Raw genomic sequence first — 27946 nt, forward strand, 5'->3', positions numbered from 1 at the left:
CATCAAAAAGCTGGGCTGCATTCCTTCAAGTAAGCTCCAACAAGGGAAGATATTTACAATACAATTATTGTTTTAAAATTTATACTTATGTTTTAAATAAATCATGAGATAACATTAACAAACTAAACCACTCCTTAAAGCCGTTAATGAATTTAGAGTAAATAATACTCCACATGTGTAGTATCACACTGAAATAAGAATAATGCATTACATTCAAAATTAATGGCTTGCAAATTAAGTAGACATCGGTTAAACACACTAATTATTATTATAACTATTTCTCATTACAATAATGACAGGGCACTGTTGTGCTAGGTGCTATGCAAACAGAATAAAACAGCAACTGCCAAATGATGAATGTGATGTGGGTTAAAAGGCTGGGCAAGTGCTGTAAATGTGGCTGGAAGGGAAAACGTTGTAATTTTGCTCCAGCCTGCAGAAACTGTCTCCAAGATTTAGATGCACCACATATATAAAGACCACGGAGGCTCAGCTATCAAGGGAGGAGGATTAGAACAGAGATTAATAGTCACGGCTTTCCCATGCTGAGACCACGGCTAAACCTCACCAAGGACAACACGGAGGGGAGAATTAGAGAGACAGGTGTAGATAATGGCTTAGAAAAAGGGAGACAAGTCTGTAATTAAAAGGTGGACCAGAAAGTCAGCACAGACAGCAAAGAGATTCATGAGATTCCCAGAGAAGAGGTGCAAAGAAGGCAAAGATGGAGATCAGAGAACAGCGCTGTGGCACTGAGAGCTGAGGAGCGAATAAAATAAACCATCTGGAGGACAAACTATGTGAGAAATCACCAGGCATAGGACAGAGCCAGGCAAGGAGAATCACTTAACACTAACAAAGCACAGTCCATGGTCTGTGAAGAGTGACAGAGCCAACAGTGGTTGGCAAACCAAAGATGCCGAGGAGGAACTGCCAGGATTAAGACTGTTAAGGAGGTACAAGGGCACAGAATTCATCCTGTCATTCTACTGACTTAAGGTAACTGTTTTTATGGTTAAAATATTTGTATAGTTCAGGATTCACAGTAATAATATTCATGTTGTAGTAGATAATAAAGATAATTAATTCTGGGGAACCATGAGTGTCTACTTGGCTCATCGGTTTCTTCTTTCCAAGAGGACATGGATTGTCACAATTTTCCTTAAAAGTACTGTTTGAGTTACTAACTTCAACTCCTCAGTGAAGGTTGGTTGTATTGCTGCTGAAGCTGAAGGAAAGTTGTACAAAGTACATAAAAAGTAAAAGCAAAATTAAGATTATCAAATGTAACTGAAGTCAAGTGATCAGAATCATCAAGAAACAACAAGGAACACAGTTTTTCCTTGTACTACTTTGGAGATGGTTTCTAAGTGATCCAAAGGAGGTGACAGCCTGAAACATTTCATGCTTTTTAACAATCAGTAATTGAATTCAATCATCTGTAAGACTTTCTTTAGCCAACTAAAAGCTTTTCTCATTTCATCAATGTTTTGGGCATTGTATAATCTTGAAATATAGCCCACCAAATCTGAAAAATACACTGATGTGAGAGGGAAGCCTTTTGGAATAACAAGGGAACAATTCTGACATTAGTGGTGATTATTTGTATACACATTTAGTCAATGCAACTGTTATAACCCTTAACTACATTAATTAATAGAACAGCAATTTACAGCAATGAGTTAAGTGCTATATAGCATGATAGAACAATGCTCTTCACCTCACAAGGCAATACTTCCCATTTTGTAAGCTGTGTGTCATATCAAACCATTTTCATAGCTGTTATCACTAAAAAGATGTCATGTGATATCTCTATAACCACCTTGAGGGACATAACAGTCCCAGAGCCAAGGATTAAAAACCAACTGTTACATTTTTTTTTGTACAACTGGAGCTTTCCTTTCAATACATATTTCATTATTGCCAGTAGGTCTCCAGAGAAACGGGGGGGAAAGAAAATGAAAGGCTGTAAATAGTTAATAGAACACTTTATTTTTGCTTTTAAGTGAGACTATTAAACAAAGCTACCACATTTTTGAGCCCTCTGTTCATGCTCCACGTTGTGGCCCCTAGAGCAAGGGTTAGGGAATGTTTACAATATGCTGGAAACTTTGACTGGGTTTGCTCTAAAAGGTTTCAGATGCTCAAGCACAGCACCAAGCGGAGAACAGCTGCTTGGTTTTCCACTGATTCTTAGAGGAGAAAAAAAACTCAAAAACCAAACCAAAACCCACCCTACCAAAAAAACACACACGGCCCTGTTTTAAGGAGTAAAACTATATCCCAACTCCTCAGCCACATCACATTACCACTGTTTTTAAATCACGGACTTGGCTTTTTTCATCATATTGCAACTGCTGTACCAAGACAACCCTGAACATTTTAATAAAAGATAATGATGAACACAATGAACATGGGTATAAACTCTTAACAATGTTCTTTTATTGCAACACTAGGAATTAAAGACAATGCCTGCTCATATTCCTTTAATTATTTACAGCTTTAAATAGTAATAGCTTTTCCATTCTGACAAGAATTCTCTCCACACACAAATACTTCATTTTCAAGGAAAAATGGAATTAACTGCAGGAAAACAGCTACACTTAAGCAATTACCCTAAAAAAATTAACAACAACAACAAGCAATTACTCAGAATCTGGATTCAACTTAGAGGAGCAAGAAAGGAAAAAAGGACTAAAAAATTAACTTGTGGTTAAAGCTATCACTCCCTTTATTTATTTATTATTGCATTGATGATTCTCAGGCTATTGTGTTTTGCTGTGTGCAGTGGCATTTCTGACGCGCACCACTTCAAGAAGCCCATACAAGAGGATTTGAAGGAGCAGCTGTTTAAATATAAAGTTCTCACAGGGCTTGGTAGAATCAAATTCTCAAGATCCACTGTAAATCACAGCTTTTTTTCAAAATACAACTTCTGTATATTTTGAAAAGCCCAAATTTCACTTCTTTTCAAAATGTTGGGGTCTAACAATTATGCAAATGTAAATTGCAAACAAATTTAATTATTTCCACTGCTATTTATTCTACCTCCTTCTGCCAGCTCTATTCACATGTTTATTTTTCCTTGCCTTCATCTGATTCCCTTTTTATTGGGTCAGCAGCAGATTGTTCACCATTTATTCCTCTCAAATCTATGTCCCCTCACTTCTTTTACACTGTTCCTTTTGTGGTATTACAGAGAGAATAAAAGTTAAATAAACATCATGGGAATTTTGCAAGATACAAGCAATCCCAAAGACTAGAAGATCCTTACGTAAAACTTCCTGTGCTGAAGTTTGATGCATTTTTGGGTACTTTTGAACAAAGCAAGAAGAGCTTTTCAAATCAAACGAACCCAAGTCTTCTCTTTGTGTGTCAAAGGGAACCATAAAATGAAAAATGAGTCATTACTCAGCCGCAGCTGTAGGAAAAGATTCTGCAAAGGACCAGTTCACCCTGTGCCCATTTTTGTCTTGTCACCATTTCACCAGAGCAGGTGAACTGGGAAACCCCAGGCAGAAGGAGCAGCTGCTGGAGGCAGCCAGGCAGACTCAGAACAACAGCAAAACCTTAATAAAATACTCAGGGCAGCATGAAAACAGGATCTCATAAACTCAGATCATCCCACTGCACCAGAGCCCAGAGCAGACAGGGGCCTTGTGGAAATAAAATCGAGAGAAAAAGGGAATTTACTGATCTCCAGCGTCGCTGCTGTCCAGGAATTCCCTGTGCCAGGGACCCAGCCTGAGGCTCCACAACAGTTCTAATTTCATTTTAAATTCTGCTTTTAGCAAGGGTGATATCAAAGCCATGCTCTGAAGGCTTTACAGGTATGAATACCGAGTTTGATACCACAAGGGAAGCCTGAGAATAGCTCCAACTCCATGGATCTGGATCAATGTCAGGTAAGGAATGACCCAGAACAACCAAATGACAGGCAAACCAGTCCAGGAGATGACAAGTGAAGCCTTTTGAATAAAGAAATGACTGAGGTTTCAAGAAGAGTAACTGGTACCAATAAAAAAGCATTTCCTTCCCTAAAGAGCATTTCTTCCACCTTGATTTAGGAAATACGAGTGCAAACACATTTTTATCAGGTATTTTCTGTGAGGCAAAACCTTGTAGCAGAAATAACTGTGCTGTACACAAAAATTGAAATTTAAAATGTAAGTTAGTACTACTGAACACCTGACAAAATCCCTACAAATAGCAGCCCAGCACAGGGAAGCAGAGAGCATTGCTCTCACACTGGAATGACGAAAAGCAGTGGAAAAAGGTTTTTTAAGTCTACAGTGAGGCAACTCCATGGCACCACCTCCAACAAGAAATCAACTTCTTCTCCTTGACTCTCATGTCAGAAACCATGTGTATGTACACAAGGATATATGAGAAAAGAAAAGCAAATCGTTTTCATTTCTGTGTTTTACTGAACACCTGCAGGCGCCCCCTTCACACCATCTCATGGTTGGGAAGATTTGGTCTGCCACCTAAACCAAATCCCAGAATATTGTGAGAGCTGTCTGCGAGTGCTTTAGAAACTACTGCGAAACTATTGTGAAAATCTGCTAATAGACAGAAGTGGCTTTGCTGGTTTCTAGAAAGTTTAGGAGTTTAGCCCCTCTTTCTTCCCCAGAAGAATTTTAAACAAGTTCAGACAAGGGGTAGAGAAGCCATGGAAAAAAAGAGGTGTTGGTAACTCCTTATGTAAACAAATAATTTTATTAAGTGACTCAGAATAAAGCAGCTGCTCAGCATTTGCTGTGTATCATCCCCACTTACGAAGTGCTGAGATTTGGCTCCATAGACAGACTTGAAAAAAAAAGAGGCAAAGAGTGAGAGGGAGAAGGCTGTGGAGCACTGGAGAGGAGATGTGCAGGCATCCCTTGACACTGCAGTGTTTAACTACAGCTTCTGTACAGGGGGAGTTTCGTTTCATTTCATTTCATTTCATTTCATTTCATTTCATTTCATTTCATTTCATTTCATTTTTCTCCTAATGTGACCTCTTAAAATTTGTTTCCTTCAACCACACTACAGAACTAAAGAACAAGAACTCAGGAAATCTGTATTTCAGGAGCACATGAAAATGTTATTTGTGCATGAGGCAAGCAAAGCAAAAAGCATTAAATCAGATCCCATAATAATCCCCAGTACATGAGAACTGTCACAACTGTTATCCTGAAGAAACCAATGTAGTCTGCACTTCCATGAAGGTGACAGATGATCACAGCCTCAAACTATTCAGTATGTTTATAATTTAGTCCAAAATCTCTCAGTTTCGAGATCGACCAACTTTATATGTCTATGCAGCCACAAAGGTGCTATTCCCTGTCCCTGGAAGTGCCCAAGGCCAGGTTGGACAGGGCTTGGAGAAACCTGGGATAGTGGAAGGTGTCCCTGCCCGTGGCAGGGGGTGGGATGGGATGAGTGTAAGAGCCCTTCCAACCCAAACCATTCTGGAATTCTCTGATAACTCCAGAATGGAAGTGGCAAAACCAAACCACCTCTAAACTGAGCTGGTATCGTGGTTGTGGTGTTGTGTAATCTTCAATAAAATGGAGAATATTTCCCTACAGCAAATATATAGTCCTCATAGTAAACTAAAAGTATCAAAGAATCTGCTACCAAAATACTAGCAGAGGCAAAATAAATATATTGAATGAATAAGCATCCAAATTCCACAGAACAAGACACAAGAGATGATACTGAGAGCTCTTTAACAATATTGCAAAAAGTCAGCAAGACCTTTTCTTTCTCTTCCATGCAATTTCTTCAGCAGCAAATGGGTACAGATTTTTTCTCTCATTTATCTTCTGTTTCATTGTACTCAGTTTGTACTGTGACAAATTCTATACCTCTATTTCCTACTGCTCTGCTCACTGTGAGAGATAAGAACAGCAGAGATTTAGCCTATTTGCAACCCACTCTCCTAACACATTTTCTGCAACCAAAGCACAGGGATTAGAGAAACAACCTTTCCCCCCAAGTAATTACAGAGAAGCTTTTCAAGAAAACTTTGTTCTTATAGAAATGCCATTTAAAGGACATTCTAGAAAAGCCCTTGGAGCACTTCTTAGAGTGACTTTTGCTATTAGGCAATGCCTGTGACATGCACTGCAAAAGTAAATATAAATTTTATATCCACAAGTCACCACCACGAGTCAGGAGCGTTGGAGCAATCCTTTTGCAAAAGGTTTGCTTTTGACAGCCATTTCTACCATGAACTTCAGAAGAAGAAAAAAAACCTTATGTAAACTATGTAAACCCTTATTCTGTATTGAAACCATGGCAATACTATTTTTTTTTTTATTTTTGAAGTGAAAGATACTTTTGGAAATGTGGATTTTACTATTCCACACAATGTCTCAAATCACTTTCATTCTGCATCAGTGTGGATACATTTGAAACAGCAGTAGCACTGTTTGCTGTCACAGCACTGGAAAAATAATGATAATAATAACAAAAATGCCTCTAAAATGCCTGCCACTTCCCTTTCCGTGTGCTTGCAGCTCACCAGCTACTCAAGATATAAACCTGTGGCCATTTCAGAATCAAAGTGCATTCAGATCAAAGTAGTTTGTGAGAAATCACTGATGCACCTACTGGGTTCTGAGTTGCAATTCCACAAGGCATCGTTTCTGTTGAAGATGCTGAACTGTATTTTCACCTACCTCATGCAAGACAAGGTTGTTTTCTTAAGATTTACTGTGTCTGCCTTAGTGTGGAGTTATTTAATTTCATTCAGCAAGTAGTTAAAGAAATTCACCAAAATGAAGCATTTTTACATAAGATATTGGCTCTTATGAATTCATATTAATGGCAAGGGATTGTTAAAAAGACTTATTTTTGCAGCAAAATCCATAAGGAAGCCATCCACTTCTGCCACAATAAATATCACTGCTCCTTATCTATTACCTACATGCATACCATATAAAGACACATATATGAAAAATCTTAATATTGTCCAGAAACACTGGTGCTAAATCAGTGGCTTGAATTGCAGAAAGCCCTGCAGGATTGACAGCTCCTCTGTCCTGGGCATGTGAGTCTGTTCCAACCCTGCTCAGAAAGGTCAGACCCAGAGGTGAAATCCCAACCAGCAGAATATGAGCTGGGCCCAGACTAGGGCACTGCATTTCGGCAAATATCATCTTTTTAGCATCACCAATCCACCCTCAGGAATCTGCCAACTTCTGTCTCCATCCAGACAAAACCACACTTGAAAGCTAATTTTTATTTCTATTCAGTTACAGAATCATCACTTATTAGCATTATTAATTCCATCATTAATCTTAAAATGAACCCCAAATCCCTGCTATAAAACAACCAAAAGAGCAGTAGTGTAGAGTTCTAGTAAAGAGCAAAATCTGCAAAATTAAAACATTTTCCATTTCAAGTGGGAGAGGTATATATGATTTAATATTAGAAATCTCTACATTATTTTCAACACCCTCAATCAAAGAAAACAAAATGAAAAGAAAAAGCATAAGAGAAACAGAGTGCCATAGGACATGGAAGTGACTCCACAATATCACAGAATATTCCCAGTTGGAAGGGACCCACAGGAGTGGAAGCAATTTGTACCAGAAGACATTTTGAAAACCATAGAGAAATAGGTTATTAATCACTTGCTGTGGGGGAAATAGCAGGTGATTTTTAGCCTGTTGAACAGTCCCCAGGGGTTTTCAATCCCAGGAGCTGACCCATCCCCAGTTTTGGCCAAAGGATTCACTCACAGGAAGCACAAGGCTGGGACTGAGCTCTGCCAACACTGTCATAGTTTGTGGCCCCTGAAGCATCACCAGCACTTCGGGCTCTTAAAACTTGAGTCTTTCAAATCCTTACTCCAACTCCAACCTAAACCTAAGCTTAAATACAGCCAGGGTACATCTCAAATAACTGAGGACATCCTCAGTTCTGTTCAAGAGCTTCTCAGCTGTGCTGCTCAAGTTCCAAATCCCCAGCACCTCATAGATCGTGCCTGGAGAGAGTTTCCTCTGCACCCACGTGGGGATCAACCCTGAGCAGCCACTGGGCTGCAAAGTCAGACTGGTTTTATTAACATAAGTAAGTGCAAACTGACATATTATTTGAAAGATGTGGAAGAAAATTAATGCAACTTCATTATCAACAAATCAGATGGTAAAATACGAAAAGATTAAGTGCAGCTGATAACAATTCAATCTCCCCAAAATTATAAATAACAGTCAGCCTAAAGAATTTAAAGATTAAAAGCTGGAGTTTTTATTAATGTCTGCAGTGATTTAAGATAGTCTCTATTTATGCCAAATACCTCAGAGATTATAGAAATAAAGAAATACAGACTTCAGCCCTGTCACTTTTATGGAATAAAAGTATCTTTACTTGCCTCTCCCAGCCTAGATAAGGTACATTGTGATATTAAACTGAATACTTTTAGCAAATAACTTCTGGTTTGTTTCAGAATAATCTGTTTTCCCTAGAAATTACTTCCACAGCTTTGAATTTAAACTGGATTAACACATGGGAATAATACTGTACATAATCAAAAATGGAAGGAGCATAGCAAGAGTTGATCTTGTCCTACGTGCATCTGCTGTACATAAACCACCCTCCTGCTCAGAAAGCATCAAACTTGGTTCAGGTTCAGCCTGATTAGCTTTTCATGGACAAAGTCAGCAAAAAACCCTGTTCCAAGTTAGTTAATGAAAACTGTTTGCTACAGAGCACTTCTCCCAGCCTTAGATCCATGTGAAGAACAAGTATTCACGCAAAGAAGTGTTGTAACAAAGAGGAAAAGTCCACATTAGAGTTGTAATATGTGAATATTAAAAATAAGATATAAAATCAGAAGCATCATATACTAAATTAAGGTAAAATATGATCTCAATAAATACATCTTTCAAAATTATTCCCTTTTCTAGAAGAGCCCAAAGCAACAAGTCTTTAGTTGTGATTATTTGCTTTCTATGAATCCACTCTGAATTGAACCTTGGCCGATTTATTTGAGAGGACAAGGCCAGCTGACAGCATTAACCTCAATTCTATTTTATTCCCACCCCTTAAAAGTCAACAAATTTGGATGAGTTGGTTCTTGCTTTAGTTTCTATCATTTTTCTTTCTGATTAGAACCCTGAAGATGCAGCTTTAAAACAGGAAAAAAAACTATAGGAGGGCAGTTAGATGAGATAAATCATAAGTTTATTTCATAAATAAATAAATATTAATAAATAAATATTCATAATAAATACCAGGGGTGGTTCAACAATTATTCCATATTCACTTACTTCAGAGCCTGTTCCAGGTGGTGAATTTTCTTTTGAGCATTCCCTCTTTCTTTATCCAGATCATTCTGAATGCCTTGAATCTGCCATTTAAGGAAAAAAACACCATGTATTTTAACCAAAACAGTGTCTGAGTTAAAAATAAATCATTGTTATTTTTAATTCTAAAAACTATTCATTTGCATATTCTTTTTCCACTGATGCAGACAACCACCCATAGATTTCTAAAATTATGTGAAATGCAAAAGTAGAGATTAACAGAGAGATTAAGTATGAGAACGCAGCCAATGAGCTATTCTCCTTCTCAAAGTGAATATTATTCTCTAGAATAAAGAAATATCAGTAATTACATAAAAAAGGAACTAGGTTTTCTTTAGGTAAGTAGAGAAAAACAGATAGGAATATGCCTAAAATGGAACTCGAGGGCGCAGAGCTCCTGCTCACCTATTTGTGACCACCAAAGGGAATCACTTTTGATCAATTCTTACAAGAAAAAATATCAAACATAAATATCTTACATAAACATCCTAAAGAATAAAAACAGTAGAAGAATTACTAATAATAATCCTAAAAATAGTTACAAAAACCTTTGAATTTGGCAACCTCCCAGGCGTGGTCCAAACCATGAGTTTCTGTAATGTTTTTTGCCAAGAGCAGGTTAAGTACAAGGGTTTGCGTATAATACAAGAGTTGTATTGCTTTAGAACTGCTCAAGGAACAACGTGGGGATGGGACATACAGGAAATCCTTTATCCACCTACAGTCATTTGTAATGTTGCAGGCTGTTAAGACACTACAATAAAGAAAAAAGTGTGTAGGCCAATGAAAAAAACAAATTCAGAGATTCTCTGCTGGGAGCAGTTCCATGAAGGTGCTCACTCCAGGAACACTTGGTTTCCAAGAGCCTCCAAATCCATGAGCTGTCTAGTAGAGAATGAAGAAGCTATTGCCGAACTTGGTAAAATTCTACGTATTTTACAGGTGGCTTGTGAATGGCTCTCAGGAATAATCTGTCACTCTTGTGATGCTGAGCTGAATGTTTGGAAAACAAGCAGTAGACTATTTATAAAAAGCAGGTGTTTCCTTGGCTTGTAAAGCCATTTAGCCTAACTGGTTCCTGATTCAGCAGATAAGCACATTTAATCAAACAGTGACATTTAAGGTTACTACCTATGATTTGTTTGATGTTTAGGTATCCTCAGAGGCAACAGCCACTGCAGACTCATAAGGATTATTAGATAATGGGTAGGTTTTTAAGTGAACAGATTGCAGCAGAGACTTCACGATTCCTTTACTTGTTTTAGTATTTTATGGGCCAATCCATCCTGGTTTATGGATTTATATCCAGAGATTATTCACAGGTATTTTTCTCCTCGTCCTTTCTCAAAGATTTGATTTTGAAAACAGTTACACCAGAATTCATGAACAAACTGCTGTCAAGTTATCTTGAAAGAAAGGCTCTGCTTCCTTGTTTATTGATGCAGAATTCCAGCCTCCCTCCCTGGGCTCACTGCTGTGGAGGCACTCCTGACATGCCCTCAGCCCATACTAAGGAGCTTTCTCCCAAAAGATCCTCAAACCTCAGTCAAACTGTGCCAATATATTTTTTAATTTGGCCTGCAAATTACTCCAATCCTGGATTTTTCTTGAGTTCAACATTCATAACACCCATGACTTGACTAAAAAGATGAATGTAGGCTAGGTTTAAACCAAGGCAGATCGTGGAACAAAGAATGTTTTGACTTCAAGTCAGCAGAAGGGACTAACTCAAACCAAAACCTCACTACAATTCATGTCACAAGTGCTATTACCAAGTGACAAGTAGCTCGGATCACAATCCATTATCTTATGTTATAAATTTGCCACATTTGGAAATGACATGTTTGAGTAACACATCCTTTCAATTAAACAGGCATCTAAGGCACCCTCTGGCTGCACATGAGTTGCACATACAATGTCACTAAAATTGAAGTTTAATTTGAAGCCTATTGATGTTTCAAGTCTAAAAGAGCAGGCAGTATTTGCAAAGTGCTTTAAGATGAAGTGTTTTTGATGAAAATTACATTTTTTACTTTAAGTTTCTGATGTAAAAACAATGCATGTTGACAATATATAGAGAACACATGGAGAGGGATGGAATAGAGACATGCTGGGGGAAAAGGAGTATGGGAGAGCACATGAACACTGCCAACAGGTCAGGCCAGGTTTCATTCAGTTCATTATCTTTTCAATAACAGCAGCTGCCATCAGCTGCCACCCCAAGCAGTGCACACACAGAGCACAGGCTTCCAGGAGCACTTCTTTGGGAATGCCTTCCCAGCCTCCATCACTTGGCAACGGGTTCCTAAAATCAGAGGCGATATCCCTATCCTTAAACAGCTGTGCTTAAAATACTCCTTGAATTTGTCCAATTATTCTTCCAAACCTTGTGAAGTGCTTGGATTCCCAAATTTACTGTTTTGGAGGGTTTCAAAATTTAAACCTTTAAGTCATGTACAGAACAAAACTGGAGCTGTGCAGAAGACGGTAAATTTTCCTGGAAATATTACCTGTTTCTCATACGCACGCTGCAAGTGAAGCTTGTCCTGCTGAACCTTGTATTCTTGATCCTGCAGAGGAAAAGATGTGTATTCTAAATAAACAAAGTCCATTTTTCTTCCATTTCAGAGCATTCATCACACAGACATTTGCTACCATATAGAACAGTCCATAAAAAATAAAAACCCACTTTATATCATCATGAAAAAATTCTCTGACATACAAAAAAATTCAACCAACAGCAAATAACACAACTATCTCAAAAGTCATGATTCATGTGCTCTAAAGAGAAAAAGCAACTTGTTCTCCTGAGCTATTAAAATGCCATTCTGTACTACATCAACTGTGAAATGAAAGACATTGGAGGAAAAGTAGATGCCAAAACTCAACCAGGACTGATACATGATACAGATGTGGAACTCATTACCTTGAGATAGAAGGATTAATTTAAATGCCTACAGGAAGACAGAATATTGAACTGAACTATTAAACGGTGAAAATTAAAAACAATTTTGGAACTTTAAAAATGTTCACAGTTTACGAGAAAAAAAAGATATTCATCATTCTTTGACAGGCTTCTTTGTAAACCACCAATACACATTTAAACTGTTTTATTTAACACGTGAACTACAAGAAACAGTCAGAAAACTTCTGTGAAAATTCTGCTCTTACCTCTCTTTTAGTGACACTTTTTAAATCAACCTTTAACCATATGTGACAGTTTATATTTTTCCATTAATTAAACAGAAACAAGCAAGCATGGTCTACATCAGTACATTTAAGCATGGCTATCTAAACATTTAAATCACCAAAGAAAGCAACAAGGGTTGGGCATTTTTGAGAAAGAAAATCAGGGCTCACCCTCAGCTGTTGCTGCCTTTGATGTTCTGAGTCTTCCAATCGTTGTTTCAACAGAGCAATTCCACGCTGTAATTCTGCAATCACATCAGATGTCTGCTGGGATTTAACAGAAAAATCAATTTTTGTATTGCATTCCTCATTAGCTCTTTGGCATTTTAAAATTTATTTCTCTAAGGTGCCCAGAAATTGGAAAAAAATATCAGCTTGAGAGAAAAAAAACCTGTGTGAGTTTACAGCTCTGGATACATCAGTTCAGGCCCTCTGGTGAACTTAGAAATGGAAACAAAAGCACAAAAAACCACCCCCAACAATAAAAAATCCCTACTAAAATCTACTAAAAATTGGTAGAAAGAAAAATACCTCGTAAATTAAATGAAGTTAAGTATCATCAAAGCTCAGAGAATTCCAGCAAATAAATACCAAAGACCCCACTTGTCCTACAGCTCTATGGATTAATAAATGGTATTTAAAAATTGAGTCTTTTCTACAATCATTTAACTTTAAAATCATTTAAAATATATACCATGTCTGTACCTATGCATATTGGTAGATATCAACCTGAGAGATGCTTTTCCAGAAACAAACCAGAGTTATTACATTTTGGGTGAAACCTACACTCACAAAATATAAAAATAATTCCTTAAATATATAAATGTTTAACACAATGTTCAATACTATGAGGCCTGCAGGACTGGTTTTTTTCTGGAAAAAATATTTTCTGTCATGGAAAAGGTCTTGTGAAAACATCAAGTCTTTAAGTGTGTTGAAATTCTCTGGTATCCGGAATTTTTACAAGGAGCACAAACAAAATCAAGATATTAATTGTACCTCATCTGAATCAGCTGTAGAAATACACACAGCAGAATTACCAGCCAACTTCAGATGATTTTTGAGTCAAATGTGGGAACAACAAATTAAATCCCAATTTTATTTAAACTCACACTCACAAGTAACTTGGGGAACTGAGCAGTTCCTTGGATTTATTCATAAGTATCATATTTATAGTGAGGAGAACACTTAAGAAATAAACTCCATTTTCCTGCCTGTTATACCTGGCAGCATACCTGAGCTTGTTCCTGCTTTAGAAAATCTCTATCAACATCAAATTTACTTTGTAGTTGCTGAAGCTTCTCCTTGTATTCCTGTGTAATCTGGTTCTTGTCTTTCTGAAGTAAGTTGTACCTACAAGGAGCAAGCAAACAGAATATGGAAATTGCTTTCATATTTTGGCATTTTACCTGCTCAGTATCAATTCCGCGGAGTCTGCATGTCTGCCACGTGCTCTTGTCACAGAAGGAGCTGCTTATAAATAATGGAAAGGTAACACACTCCTCGAGGTGATCATTTGGGTCACTCTAAATGAGTCTGACACCAATTAATACATTTTCATGAGAGTTTTCTAATGTTAAATGCCATTCAGTGTGTTCCTGGAACAAAATGAGTAATGTTTGCTTCTGGAAATTCCATATTCTTAAAAGTTACACCAGCAATTGTTATTTGATTACCTTGCTTTCAGCTCCTGAAGTTGGGAGCAGACCTCCTGGTAACGCTGTTCTACCTCAATCTTCTCTTGAGATAATTTCTGACGTTGCAAATGACTATTTTCAGCCTCAACAGTCAACTGCTGCACACGAGCCCCCAGCTTTTGGACTGTCTCATTCTAAAATGAAAGATAATTATTGAGAAAAGCCCAGAATAAATGAGGGACTACCCCTGTTGTTATTCAGTAGCTTTGAGCAACGAGGTTCTTTTGCGACGCAGGGACACAAGAGTTACAATGGCAAAGCTGTCATCAATCATGACAGTAAATTCGATGTTGTATATAAAAAATAAATCAATTTTCAAAATATGGATGTTTATCCCCCCCGCAAAGTGACATCTCCCTTATCCAAAACAGCATATGCAACTGATCTCTAAATTACAAATCTTTCAAAATGGAAGAGAAGACAGTATTTCAATGGGAAGCTGTAATCGATGATAATACACGTAAAGTGTTCTTAGACTTTCCATTAATTTCATTACCTTTCCTTTCAGTAAATTACAAGCATCTCTCAAAAGTTGTATCTTTTTCCTGGAACTTCATCTCCTAATATAAACAAATTAAAACTGAGCAGAGTGAGGACAGGCAGGTAGTCTGAGACTACTCTAGCACTTCCCATTCTTCCTTAAATTTATGGGAATATGCAGGGAAATGAGCAAAGAACTCCTCAGGAGGCTGGAGTCAGAAAATAAGACCCAGCTGTCCCTGCAGGATGTATATATCAGTGTTATTTTTATATTAACAAAGGCCTGAAGATGAGGGAAGTGGAACAGAAAGTTCATCCACTGTTAAAGTAAAATAAAACCCCAAGTATCTGCCCTGAGCAGCCACTGCCCCGACCATCCCTGGTGGTGACATGAACCTGAACCAAGGCAAGAACCTCACACAAGAGAGAAGGTCACCTGAATAGCCACCTGAGCTCTGGCAAGTGGCTTCAGAGATTTCACAGCCACAGCACAGCAAAATTCTCCATCAGTGCCAAGCCAGCTGCTCAGTACGGGTTTGGTTTTCTGCGGGCAGAGGGTTGTTTGCTTTGGGGGCTTGGGGTTTTTGCTTGTTTTGTGGCTTTCTGGGGTTTTGTGGAGGGTTTTTTAATAATTAAAAAAAAAGAGTAATTTCTAATATATCATTGAATATAATTCCAGGCTGGCCCTGTACCCCTCCTCAGGAAGTTCATCCTTGTTCAGGGCACAAACCCCTCCTTATCAGTTCTATAGCATTGGTGAAATTGTTCAGCCAATTCCACTTGCTAACAGCACTGACATTCCTGACAACATGAAACTCTGAACAGAGAAACTCTGAAATACCAACAAAAAAAAATAGGAAAAAAAATCAGGAGAGAGAAAGGAGAGAGAGAAAAAAAGAAAACTAATTTCCAGTGACAGTCTAGTCTTTCATCTTAAGCCCTGCCTTGAACTCTGCCTTGTTTAATTATTAAATCAGAAGCTGCTCAGCAAGATCTGTCTAGTTTTGATGGTTCTTAAATTCAATCTTGCTGACAGACTGTGTCCATTTTTCTCTGTATTTACTGTTACCTGTGACATGATCTGAATGTTAATTTTTAAATTCAACATTCATTAATAAAGGAATAAATTTTGTTTGACATTGTCTTTTCACTCATTCAATTTTCCTCATACCCCATCCTGATGAAAAGTACAGGATGCTTTTTTGAGGTTACTTGTTAATGTTTTTGCTTTCTGCATCATTTATGTAACAGGCACAAAATCCAGATTATATCTGATTACATGCTTATAATTATTCTAGAAAAGAAATTTAATACATTAGAATAATCAATACTTATTTTGAAATCCTTTTAATGTGATCTTTCATCTAACAGAAGCATTTACCCATTCAAAGAGGAGGTGTGTGAGTAAAGAGTCACATGTTTCTATGGAAATAGATGTAATATCTAAATCCTCTTGTATGGTCTACAAACCTGCAAAGACAAAAGTTCTGCTAACTTGAATCCAAAGCAGTGAGACATATTTGTAAGTAAGGACTGGTACTAAGAGATCTGTGTAACATTGATTGAAGGGCTGTACCTTGATTAATTTTACCTGGGGAATAACATCCTTGGTTGGACTGGCTGCCAGGACAGTGCCCTCTCCCACAAGAGAACAACTACATTGCACTATCAAAAATAAGGATGTATGTACATGAATCACAGAATCATGGAATGGTTTGGGTTGAGAGGGACCTTAAAGATCATCTCATTCCACCCCTGCTATGGGCAGGGACACTTTCCACCATCCCAGGTTGCCCCAAGCCCCATCCAACCTGGCCTGGGACACTTCCAGTCCACTTGAACATAAACACACAGAATTTAAATATTTTAAGAGACGCTTGCTGTCGTGACAGGTTTACACCAAAACCTACAGTCGATCGTGTCTGCTGCAAATACTCCTCCTCCATCTTGGCCAGCCGAGCGTTGGTTTCCTCCAGCAGCTCCTGCATATCTTCCGTGTGCTTCTTCCGGATGTTGAACTTCTCCTTCTCCATCTCAGCCACAGCATCGTGGAGCTGCGTCAGAAAAAAAGGCACAAATAACAAATGGCATCTACAACTAGCATCAAGAAGTGTTGTTACATTATTATAGCATATCAATAGAATCACTGGAAAGCCCAGGTATCCACATTTCTGTCCTCTCTGAAGATATTGTTTCTCTAAAACAAAAAGAAGACTGTGGCTGCCCCATTCCTGGAATTGTTCAAGGCCGGGCTGGATGGGGCTTGGAGCAACCTGGAATAGTGGAAGGTGTCCCTGCCCATGGCAGAGAGTTGGAATGAGATGGGCTTTAAGCTCCTTTCCAACTCAAACCGGTCTGGGATTCTATGAAAAAAAAAAAAAACAAAAACAAAAAAAAACAACCAAACAAAAAAACACCCAACACTGAAGCCTCAAGATCTTCAACATAAAGGACAATTTATGATTTATGATTATGATTTGGCTTTAAGAAGGCAAGAATTAAACCCAACTTCATTTCTAGATGCAGGGATGAAAATAAATTAAATTATACAGCACACTTCATGAAGGGAGGTGTGTTTGTCCTTTTTCTGACCCTCCCTCTCCTGAGAGGGGGAAGCAAGACAAATACTGACAATAATCTGGACAAAGGTGACACTGTCTCTCAACAAACATGCCCTTCCCTCTGCTTTGCTGCTGTCTTGAGTTGAACAATAAACAAAAATACACTGAAGAATTCATGACCCATTGCAAAACTAAGAGTTCAAAGGAATCACCATGCCAGCAGGTAGCAGCAGGTTTACCCAGATTACAATTCCATGTCAGGTCAACCAGAAATAAACACTTCCCTAATACATCCAGAGACTTGCCAGGAGGCCAGATGAACCCCAGAACAGGGTGACCAGCTGGGTGTAAAAGCATCAGCAAAGAGATTCTTGATTATTCCAGGAAAAAATAAAATCAACACAAAAAATATCCCTAAAACTCATTCTGTGTCTTTATTTCTTTGAGTGACAAAATGCATTATCCCAGATAAACACTGCAGGAGTCTGTCAAAGGAGGGAAGTATTGTTCATTACCCTTTTCTCCCACTCATTGTTCAAGGAATCATTGCTTTGCTCACACATCTTCTTCAGCTCCACAATCTGCTGCTCTTTGGCTTCTCTCACAACTTGGGACTCACGAACAAGGGTGTGAACTGTTAAAAATGGGAAAAAATTAAACAACCATTCAAGACCTTTGGGATTTTTCAGTGTTGGCAATAGATACAATCAGTTTATGCCAGTTTTCCAATTGACCTGGCTTTCTGATGGTTTTTGGCTCTTAAATACTTAATGCATGTGCTGCTTTAAAATGTAGCACTTAAATTCTGTGTCATTACAATATTACAAGGTGTTCTCTCTTTTCTACTTTGTTTACATAATATTTCAGAGAGAGTTTTCCTTCCTGAAGGAGTAAATATACATCAGCAAAATTCTGTATAACCACAAGAAAGCAGTTATTTTTAACCTGACTTCATGAGCATCCTTAGGAGAAAAGTTCCTGTGAAGGTTGAGTGCCCAAGATACACAAGGAAATTAAGTTCCCCAACTTAAATTGCAAGTGATGGCATCATCATTAGTGGAAAAAGCAGGTACATATTCACTTTTCAGGAGTGACTGAGGATTTTCATTACCTGGAACAGTGTGGGTAACTCCAGCTCAACTTGTTCCAGACAAGAGCAACCACCAGCCCCCAGAGAGAAGCCCCAGATCCCTTGTTGGACAAATTACTTTCCCAAGGAGCAGGAAACAAAACACATGGAACTCTCTCCCTTTTTGTACACAGATTACCAAACTTCTGTATTATTTTACACTGTGGTTTAGTCCATAGTGCAAAGGGACTCCAAGGAATTCTAAAAGAAACTAACATTGAAAAACTGCTGACAAGCCACACTCAAGGCGAGTTTTGTACTTATGACACACTCAAGACTACTCATGTTTGAAATCTCCTGCCACAATAGCCTTAAAAATAACCCATTGTGGTTTGGTTAAAATGTTCTGAATGTATAAAGAAATGAACTTTGAGCCAGAGATTCCCAAAAAATTGAAATAAGTGGCCAAAATACTTCAGTAGCATCAAAGGAACTTTTTTTGGTGACGCTCATAAAACCTGTATTCAATATAATAGATCACAGGCCTCTTGGAACATTTGGGTTGGAAACAGCAGAGACAACTGGACAAGAATCTCAGGATCTAAAGGAAAAAATTAAATCAAGAGCTACAAATGATGAAGAAAGGGATGTCTGCAGAAGGAACATGCAAGCCCACAGCCACAAGAGGATGCAGTACAATACCACCACATAGAAAACAACCATGAGGACAAAAATCACCTTTTTTCTCCAGTTTTCTAATCGTCTCCTCAGATTCTTTTTGTTTCTTTAGGTAGGTGGACTTCAGCACATCTATTTCATCATTCTTTCTATCCAAAATCTGCAGAGAAAATTCAGAATATTTTAACAAAAGTCCAAAACATTCCAAACTACAGCCAGTGCACAAGATAATACACCCTGATCTCTGTCAAAGGTGCTGCCTCCAAGAAGTGCTCAGGTTGTGCAGGACTAAGTGACTGAACCTAAATCATTTTCCCAGCTACGACTGCCAAGTCATAAACAAAGGACTGGTTTAGACAAATGTAGGCAAAAGCAGATTAAAAAAGGAGTTTCATGTTCTAAGGTGGGTCTTTTTGTTTTATTTTAAACCTGGGTAAACCTGGTGTTGCTTTTGTTGAGTTTGGAACTTTCATGGTGCTACTACGGCAAACAGAAAAGATTTCCATACTTATGTTGCCTAATAGTATTTAAAAGCATCTAAAATTCTCAGCAGATTGAAGAAATATTTAAATAAGTTGGTGAACTTCATTACAGTCTTCTGTGCTTCACCAATTGAAATTCCTTGCATAGATCCCAAGGAACAATGGACTGGAATAGAGCAAGTATATGAGGGTAACTACACCCACATTTCTGTACAGGCTGAGTTTGGAAAAAACCAGCTTGAATACTTGCACACTTTGAGATAGTATTTTAATTTAAACTTTGTGTTTAAGATAAAGATTAAAGTTGCAAAAATTTTATAACGGTGCCCCAAATCTCTTATCAAACAGAAGCTTTCATCTTAAAACAGTATTACTCCATCTGCAATAAACGTTTTGTGTCTTTAAAGATTAATACGACACTATTTAACCTTTTCTAAAATATCCAACGTTATTAAACAACTTCAAAAGACAGAATTCTAACATCAGTTAGGAAGGGATGACAACTCAAGGGATGAGAAAGCATTTAAACTATTTCTTATTCACACAAAGCTGTTTCCTTTAGACTCTCAGCTTCGCTCGCTGCTTCTGCTCCGAAGCCTTGAGAACAGATGAGCCAAATATGCACCTGACCAAATATTAACATCCTCTCAGGAGGCTTTGATGTGTCACAGACTTGTGTCAACCAGCTTCCTCCAAGCCTGTGACTCAGTCTTTAGGGAACAAAGCAGAGGCCCTGACTAATGCCGAGCTTACAGCGGGATCAGCCGCAGTGATGCCGACGCCGGGATTGGGATTCCCGCCACAGCCCCGGGATCAGAGCCCTGCCGGAGGCACCTGGAATCTCACAGGATTTCACCCCACCTTGAAAACATGGGATTAAAAGCAACAGTATGGTCTGGGATAGGTATCATCCTCCCAGGCGTGGTGTTATGTGACACAATAAAGACAAACCCGGTGCAACCCAGAGACCTGGTGACATGTTAGTGCTGGAAGAATTAAGAGCCACATAAAATTTAAAAATGCAACACCATAAATAAAGGGCTGTTTCGTGACCTGCCTCTGCTCTAAGACAGTATCCAAACAGGACAGCAAGCACTGCTGCTGTGTGAGCAGGAACATACATGATATATCCATGGGTTTTCCTACTCTTATATTTTGCATTTTGTCCATGAAAAAATAGTTTTGTTCACATTCTTCTCTAATACAAAATTTTTCTCTCTAACAGAAAATTCACGAGTTTATGATTTCCCACAGAAGTTGTTATGCTGGTAAAATAGGTTGTCTTGTTCAAACAAACAAATTGCCTTGTATTTTTATCTCCTTTCTGCAAGTGTTTTCCCCTTTCTAAGTTTATGTTACCATAAAATATTCTGCATTCCTCTCAGTTTATGCCAACTGCTGCCTACCATTTGACTTCCAATGAACATTAATAGCAATTGTGAAGAAGTTAAAGAACAACTGATAAATATTTATGATAATCATAGTCTCTATTATTGTTTAATATACTGCTTTTGGGAAAAAATACAAACACTTCTTACCTTTTGAACATCAGCATCATGCTTCTGTTGTAATTTCAGTTTTTCTTCCTGAAATTTGCCTTCTGCTATTTTCATTTTCAGTTCCAGCTTTAGAAGCAAAACAGAATACACACAGAATTTAAATAAAGAATAAATGACACCAACGACCTTTTCATAACTTTTTAATTATTCATTTATGTCTTTCAGAAGGCAATGGTAAGTCACCAACAAAGAATTCCTATGAAAAAATCTACATTCAGTTTCTCAGTATTTTCATATTTATTTGATAGAATTGTTACGAAAGATGTCATCCTACAATATTTCTTCAGAAAAATGGATTTGTAGGATGTTTTAGTTGGCAATAAACACAACTGCTACTGCCCAGAACAAGCTATTGTCCTTAATTTAAATAAACACTTAGGAATAAAACCTTAATATTTCTGTTAATATACCAAGTTTGGTAAACTCATTTTCATTTCTTCAGGCAGGTGTTACATTTATACAAAGAATGTCCTTTAGCCCAGATGAACGTTTGTTTTTGTTTGTTTTCTATTATTCATGGAGTTCACATTATAAACACATTTCCTTTTAAAGGTGACTTATGATGGGATTAAGGACTGGATCACCGAAATACATTTCCTGTTCCGCTTGTGTTCGTTCAAAGCTGTACTTGAACCCCTCCAACACAAAAATACATTGCCAAGTCTTACTTAGACTCTAAGTTTTCATCTTTCAAGTATTTTTAAATCTCTTGCATGTTTTCAGTACACCATAAAAGGCTGTCTTCAGGACAGCTATGAGAGGAATTTCATGTTTCTCAGGGTTTTCTAGAAACCAAAAGTGACACCTTGAGTTCAGATTCAGGCTGTTCTACTCCAACATTTATTAATATCCACTGTCCAGAAAGCAAAGTGGACTGAAAAGCTTCCCCAGGGGACAGACCCTGATCCCCCTCACTTTAGAAAGGGAGGACCAAACCCCTCCAGGAGATGACTCTAAGCAGTCTTTGGCCAACAGAAAACTTTGTGTTTGACTTTCAGGTGTTCTAAAAGGTGCTGAGGTTCCCCCACCTCGAGGCTGGACACTGCACTCACCATCCAACCATTTCCAGCTCTCACATTTTCATTTGGCTCAACTAAGAACCTGACTTGTAATATCTCACCTCACAGACTACAAAGGAATCAACAGCATTATTCATTCTGCCTTTATTTTCCATGCCCCTGACTAATCAAAAGCTGTCATTCAAGCAAGAGTCTTTATCTCACACAGACATACACTAAATACAGTATAAATTACCCATTTTTTCTGTGATTCATTTGTGTTACAGCTTTGTTGGGACTTGAAAACATCACAACGTTATTGTGACTTGAAAACGTGAGCTACAAAAATCCAACTCAACAGCGCTGTGCAGTAAACACAGAAGATTTCTCAAGAAGTGGAAAGAGAAGGAAGAGCAGAAAATTTTTTCATTTTCTGGACTCATCACCTGATACCCAACCACCACTTATTACACCACAGATAAAGCAATCCATCTCCCAGCTGTTTGTACATAGTCTTATGCAAATTAATGGTGGGGGAAAAAAGTTAGGTTGACAATTAATCCAAAGAAAATAAATCACATTCTCAGCTGTCAGCCAAGTCTTTTATCACCCCAAAATAAGCATCACGATAAAAATGCATCCTCTATTCATGAAATCTACGCATATGTACATATGAAAAGAAATATATGCGTATATTGCTCCAACAAAGTGACATTAGAGAAGAAAATCTTAGTACCAGGTGATGAATAAGTGTTGATTTAATAAAAAGAGCACAGTAATCAACTTCCAGATAGACAGCTTGTGAACATTCCATAAATAAATATGAAGGTCTCGTAAAAACACAAACACCAGAAACTAAACATGAAAGAGACTCCAATCTACTTGAATTACATTGAAAGCTTATGAATGACTGAGGTACAGCTTCTGCCCTCACACAGCTCCTAAATCCACACAAATTACACTTAAAACTCATTAATAATGTGAGAATGTCTGCGCTGATGAAAATGGATGCTTGGTGGTTGTATCAGCTGAGAGCTGGTCTAGGTTTTATTATTCTGTACACTGAAATAACACAAAAATAAATCAAAATCCAGAACTGCACTTGGATTAAAGATGGACATATATATATATTTTCAAGTGCTGGTGTTTGTTCTCAGCCACAGGATGTTTTTCCCCAGGGTGACAACAGAACTCCCTGTACTTGAAGCTGGTTCCCACCTCTCACTAATCTTCCCTTTAGCACCATCCTTGCACTTGCACCAGTTCCCATTAACTTTAGTTCATTAATTCATTACACCACTTCCACTAGAACAGCCATCTCTTAAAATGTCACAGATTTGGGACTGATTTCCAAAAAGGAGAGCTAATTGCAACCAAACAACTGGGAAAAATGTGTTCAAGATACAGAAGTCAGCCCTTGATGAATGCAAATGCTGTAACAACAAAGTTGATTATTTTTCCTCTGAATATTATAAATTAAATAATATAAAAATCTCTCACATGAAAAATCCCAAAGACCAACTCCTCATCAGGGGAGGGTTGAAAAAGGGACACCTTCAAAAGCACTCAAGGTCCTTAACTTCTATAAACTTAATGTAGTTTCAGCACTTCAGGCACTTTTCTGCCCCATCTGCTTCATCTACAACTTTCCTAATTTTGCCCCTTCAAGACCTACTATATAAAGAAGTGTGAGAAGTCCCATATTAAAGTGTCTGAAATTCAATAGTTGATGTGCACATGAAGTTTTCAGCTAACGTTGAGAGGAAAGCTGTATTTGTACTGAGTTACCAGTAAAAAAAATAAATAAAATTTTAAAAATCTCCAGCGACATTTAAATTTTGTAATGGTCCACAGTTCCAACCCCACATGTATCTTCATCACAACTTCGGGAAGTGTTAATTTGAGCATTTGCTGTAAAAATAATGATATATTGGTTTAAAAATCCTACACTCAGTTTCTTGCATGGAAAACTACTGGAGAAGCCAGAAAACATGAGGACAACAACACAACGTCCTATAGCAAAGCCTTGAAGACTGGTTTCATTTCCAAATCTGCTTTTTAACCCACCCTTTCTCTGAGGCAGACTCCCAATCTCACTGCATACGTCAATAAAAAAATTGAGTCATGTAAACACATTTTATGCAGTGATCTCATTAAGGCTGGGGTGGAAGCAAAAGGGCTCAGCACTTCCCAGCTGGGAGTGAAATGCCTCCTCTTCCATTTGAAAGCTGAAGCACATCATTAAATACTAATTTCAATCAAGGAATATCTTTCAAATTAAAACCACACCACACTGAGGTGGAGCCTGTCCACAGATCCCAAATGTCAAATCTCAGCTTGTCCCAATTTCCTGTGGAACTGCTCTAGGTAACTGCATGGGCTGCTCTTCCATACACTGCCCTCTGCATTTCAGCTTGACCTTATTTATTAAACACATATTAAGAAACAAAATAACCTACAGCAGTACCAAAGACCTTCATAACTTTTAGAGAAACCAGATAAAATCTGCTTTCCTAAGTCATTCACTTTGTTAAATGCAATTTACGGTGCTCGTGCTCATTGGTTTTAATATCTTTTATCACCAGTTAAGAGGCAGCAAAGAATATGAAATTTATGGCACGTTACCATTCAGACAAGGAAAAAAAGAAGTGTACATATTTAGCTATAGTTGGGAAGTTTGCAACTATGTATGAAACACAGCCATTGCTGTTGGCTGAACATCATTCCTTTGGATTTCTGTCATTGTTTATCCTCCTCACAAAGAGAATGAGGCAATTAAACCCTAAGGCCATGTAAACAATACTGATGTCAAACATCTGTGCTGTCCCTGTTATTTAAAGCCATGAAGGGTGGTAGCAACAGAGCTGCTTTTATGTGCCTAGTCACACTTTCTTCCTCTTAAAAAAAAACAAAACACCACCAAAGCCATCAAACAGTTACCTGAAAATGGGGTTTCATGGTACCACCGTCCTGATTCCATAGCACAGCTCAGGTGCTAGGAAAATCCAAAAACTGCCAGGCTTAAACTGACAGAGTCAATGCAACTGTCATAAACCTCCAGGGGAAAACCAAAAGGTGATCTCTCCTTTTTTCACAACAGAGAACAAACATTTATCTTGTCCCCATTTACAGAAATTTGTTGTAATATTTAAATACCTGATTTAAAAGCAAATCAATAAGTGGGTTAACAATATTCATACTGAACTCCTGCTCACTTGTGTTCATTCCAGGGCTCACCCTCAGGCCAGGGGGGGCATCTTGGAGCTTTAACATTCATCAGATTGGGGTTTTTGGCTATTTGACAAAACAGAAATTGTTGCTTGCCAGGTTTTTTTTTCCAAGCCTATGAATACATGGGGGAGGGGGGGAGGGAGGGAGGAAGCGAGGAAGGGGGAGAAGGATGTAAACAATAAATGAGAACTTCAAAGTAAGAACTAACAATGTAGAACAATGACTTGTATATCTTACAGTACATGACAAAAGTCATTTGTCTTGGTGTTCTGCAGCTGCTAAAAGAAATCAGTGCACAGCACACAAAGCTTTGATATTTCCACAGAAGAAAATGGTTTCTTAAAAAATATCAGCAAACAACTAGAACTTTCTACTGAATTGTGCTTACTCAATTTGCACATGCAGGGTTAAAATAATAAATATTGATAATTTACACAGTGTTTTAAACCATACAGGAAGGCCAAGACAGAAGAGACTGTACTTGCAAAACAGTCAAGATTTATTATAAATACATGCTGACTTCAGACTAAGGTAATTTGGAACAGTGGATTTCACTTCATCATTAACAAGCTGTCTGATCTCATAGTGTTATTTCTGTATCAAACTGTACCGTCAAAAAATTTTTCAGATTAGCTTTGAGGTATATTAATACTTTCTACATTATACAGCATATAAGACTCAGAGTATTTAAAAGTAAATCACTGGTGTGAAAAACAGGAAAAAATCATATTTTGTAACAATATATTTGAACAGAAGTTTCTACAGTGAATGTAAATTTTAATCGTGTTGCAACTAATCTTCCATTTTCAAATGGAACTGCTGAAAACTTTGCGCTCAGTTTACAAGATGTGGAAAAAATAATGTTCACTTCCCATTTCAGAAAAATAAACAAATTTATAACTACATTTTGACACAGTACATCATTAACCACTCCAATTACAGCACTGAATCTCATCAATATTTTTATCCAATGCAACGACTAAGGTGAAATAAATGTCTTGGAAAGTCTCTGTTGCAAAGAGCTCAGGGTAAACCAAAGAAGGACTGAAATAAAAACAGCATCAAACAAGTGGAACAGCCAGAAATTAGAATGTAAAAAGCCCCTTTATAAACATGGCATTTTGCCCAGATTCAAAGGTCCCTCTACAAAAGTCCATGTTTATGATCTGGACTGTATTATTTGACCTAACAAACACTTACAATTCCCTCCACATATCTAACCTTCTTTGTATCTTTACTCTTTAAAAACACTACAACTGCTACTTCCAGTTGCAACACATTACTCTTTAAAGAGAAACAAGATATTCACTCAATTAAAAAATTAATATGACATTGCCCTGTTTTTATAGCCACTAAAAATTAAAGGGTTTGTGCTAAATCAAATCTTACCAGCTTCCCCCATCAAGAAAAATCTGACTTTTTAAATGACACTGAAATTAATACACATTTGCTTGATACAGAAAAATAATTGAATGGGCAATTGTTCTTATTCATATGTAAATGTCATTAGGCTCTTTCAAGAGAGAACAATGTATTTTTCATGGATTTCCATGTTCAGGGTGGTGGGAAGAAGGAGAAATGCACACAGCTCTGTATCCCAATGACTGTAATAACTGGAAATGGTATTTCTGCTTTCAAGGATGTTTTCTCTGGCCAATAAACATAACATGGATATTAGCACTACATCACATCATATTATTTAACAGCTTTATTTGCAGGGTCCCACTTCCACATGGAACAAACATCTGCCACCAGTAGGAGACACCGACATCAGGAAGGACCAAAAAAAGCTCAATGTATGTTTGGAAATTAAGAAAGCTTAGACATAGCAGTATCAGATGCAATTTCATAAAAGCTCAAAAATGCAACAAACTGTATCTTCAGAACTGAACCCAACTGAACCTGTGAACATGCAGGATTCACACAGATTTCAAAGGGATTTAGTGAAATACAAATATAATGGAAGATATCACTTGAGAATTTCACGGAATTCTGCATAGTGCCCAGTCCAGTGAATGAGTCTGAATACACTGAGTCAACAGTACTGACTTCTTTTCCCCAGTGTTATTCCTCTCTTTTTTTATGCTGTATTTTAGCAGCTACTGAACTTTTTACACTCATTTCAAGATCTCCTAAACCAGTCACAAAAACTGTACTTCCACCTTCTTTTCACCCATGCAACATGTTGCAACAACAGTGTAAGCACTTACTTTTTCTAGTCAATGTCTTTTCTCCCTTAAAAATCAGAATCTGTACATGAAAACAAAAACCCTCAAACTTTCTTCCTCTTTTTTTTTTTTTTTTTAAGAGAGAGACACTTTGAGGTAGAGATTAATCATGCAGCAAAAGATTAATTCCCAGCTGCTTGGCAACCATCTGGACATTCTACTGGTTAAAACACTAGTTTGAATTGCTAACCTACCCCTTTGATCTTTCTCAATGTCTCCAGCCCATATGTGCAATAATTAAAGACATAGTTCACAAACTATTGCAAAAAAATAAATAAATAACTGTACATGTACATCTAGATCTCCATAACCAGCCTGACTGGTATCAGGAATTATAAATCAGCAGTCAGTTCATGAAAACATGTCTCATCCTGACATCCACTGTGTGTCTCACACCAGTCTAGCAATAAAATAAGGTTTGGGGTTTATTACATCACATTCTGAAGAGTTATCAAAGCAAGGCAGGATGTGA

General features: G+C 37.7%; 1 protein-coding gene across 7 annotated transcripts in view; it reads right to left on the reverse strand.

Annotated features, from left to right (window-relative positions):
* Nucleotides 1-27946, reverse strand: part of CEP112 (centrosomal protein 112) — a 157814-nt gene that overhangs the window by 107171 nt on the left and 22697 nt on the right. For 6 of the 7 annotated variants that reach the window (XM_032129016.1, XM_032129015.1, XM_032129014.1 and 3 more), the window contains 9 exons: nt 20997-21083; nt 19037-19136; nt 17745-17863; nt 16579-16722; nt 14168-14322; nt 13727-13844; nt 12663-12758; nt 11813-11872; nt 9267-9346 (listed from right to left, as the gene is read on the reverse strand). In XM_032129016.1, coding sequence (XP_031984907.1) covers nt 9267-9346; nt 11813-11872; nt 12663-12758; nt 13727-13844; nt 14168-14322; nt 16579-16722; nt 17745-17863; nt 19037-19136; nt 20997-21083 — 959 coding nt within the window. The remainder of the gene's footprint in view (nt 1-9266; nt 9347-11812; nt 11873-12662; nt 12759-13726; nt 13845-14167; nt 14323-16578; nt 16723-17744; nt 17864-19036; nt 19137-20996; nt 21084-27946) is intronic. The other variant, XM_032129013.1, reaches the window with a different exon arrangement.

This window comes from Corvus moneduloides, chromosome 19 (assembly GCF_009650955.1).
Source record: "Corvus moneduloides isolate bCorMon1 chromosome 19, bCorMon1.pri, whole genome shotgun sequence".
Taxonomy (NCBI): Eukaryota; Metazoa; Chordata; class Aves; order Passeriformes; family Corvidae; genus Corvus; species Corvus moneduloides.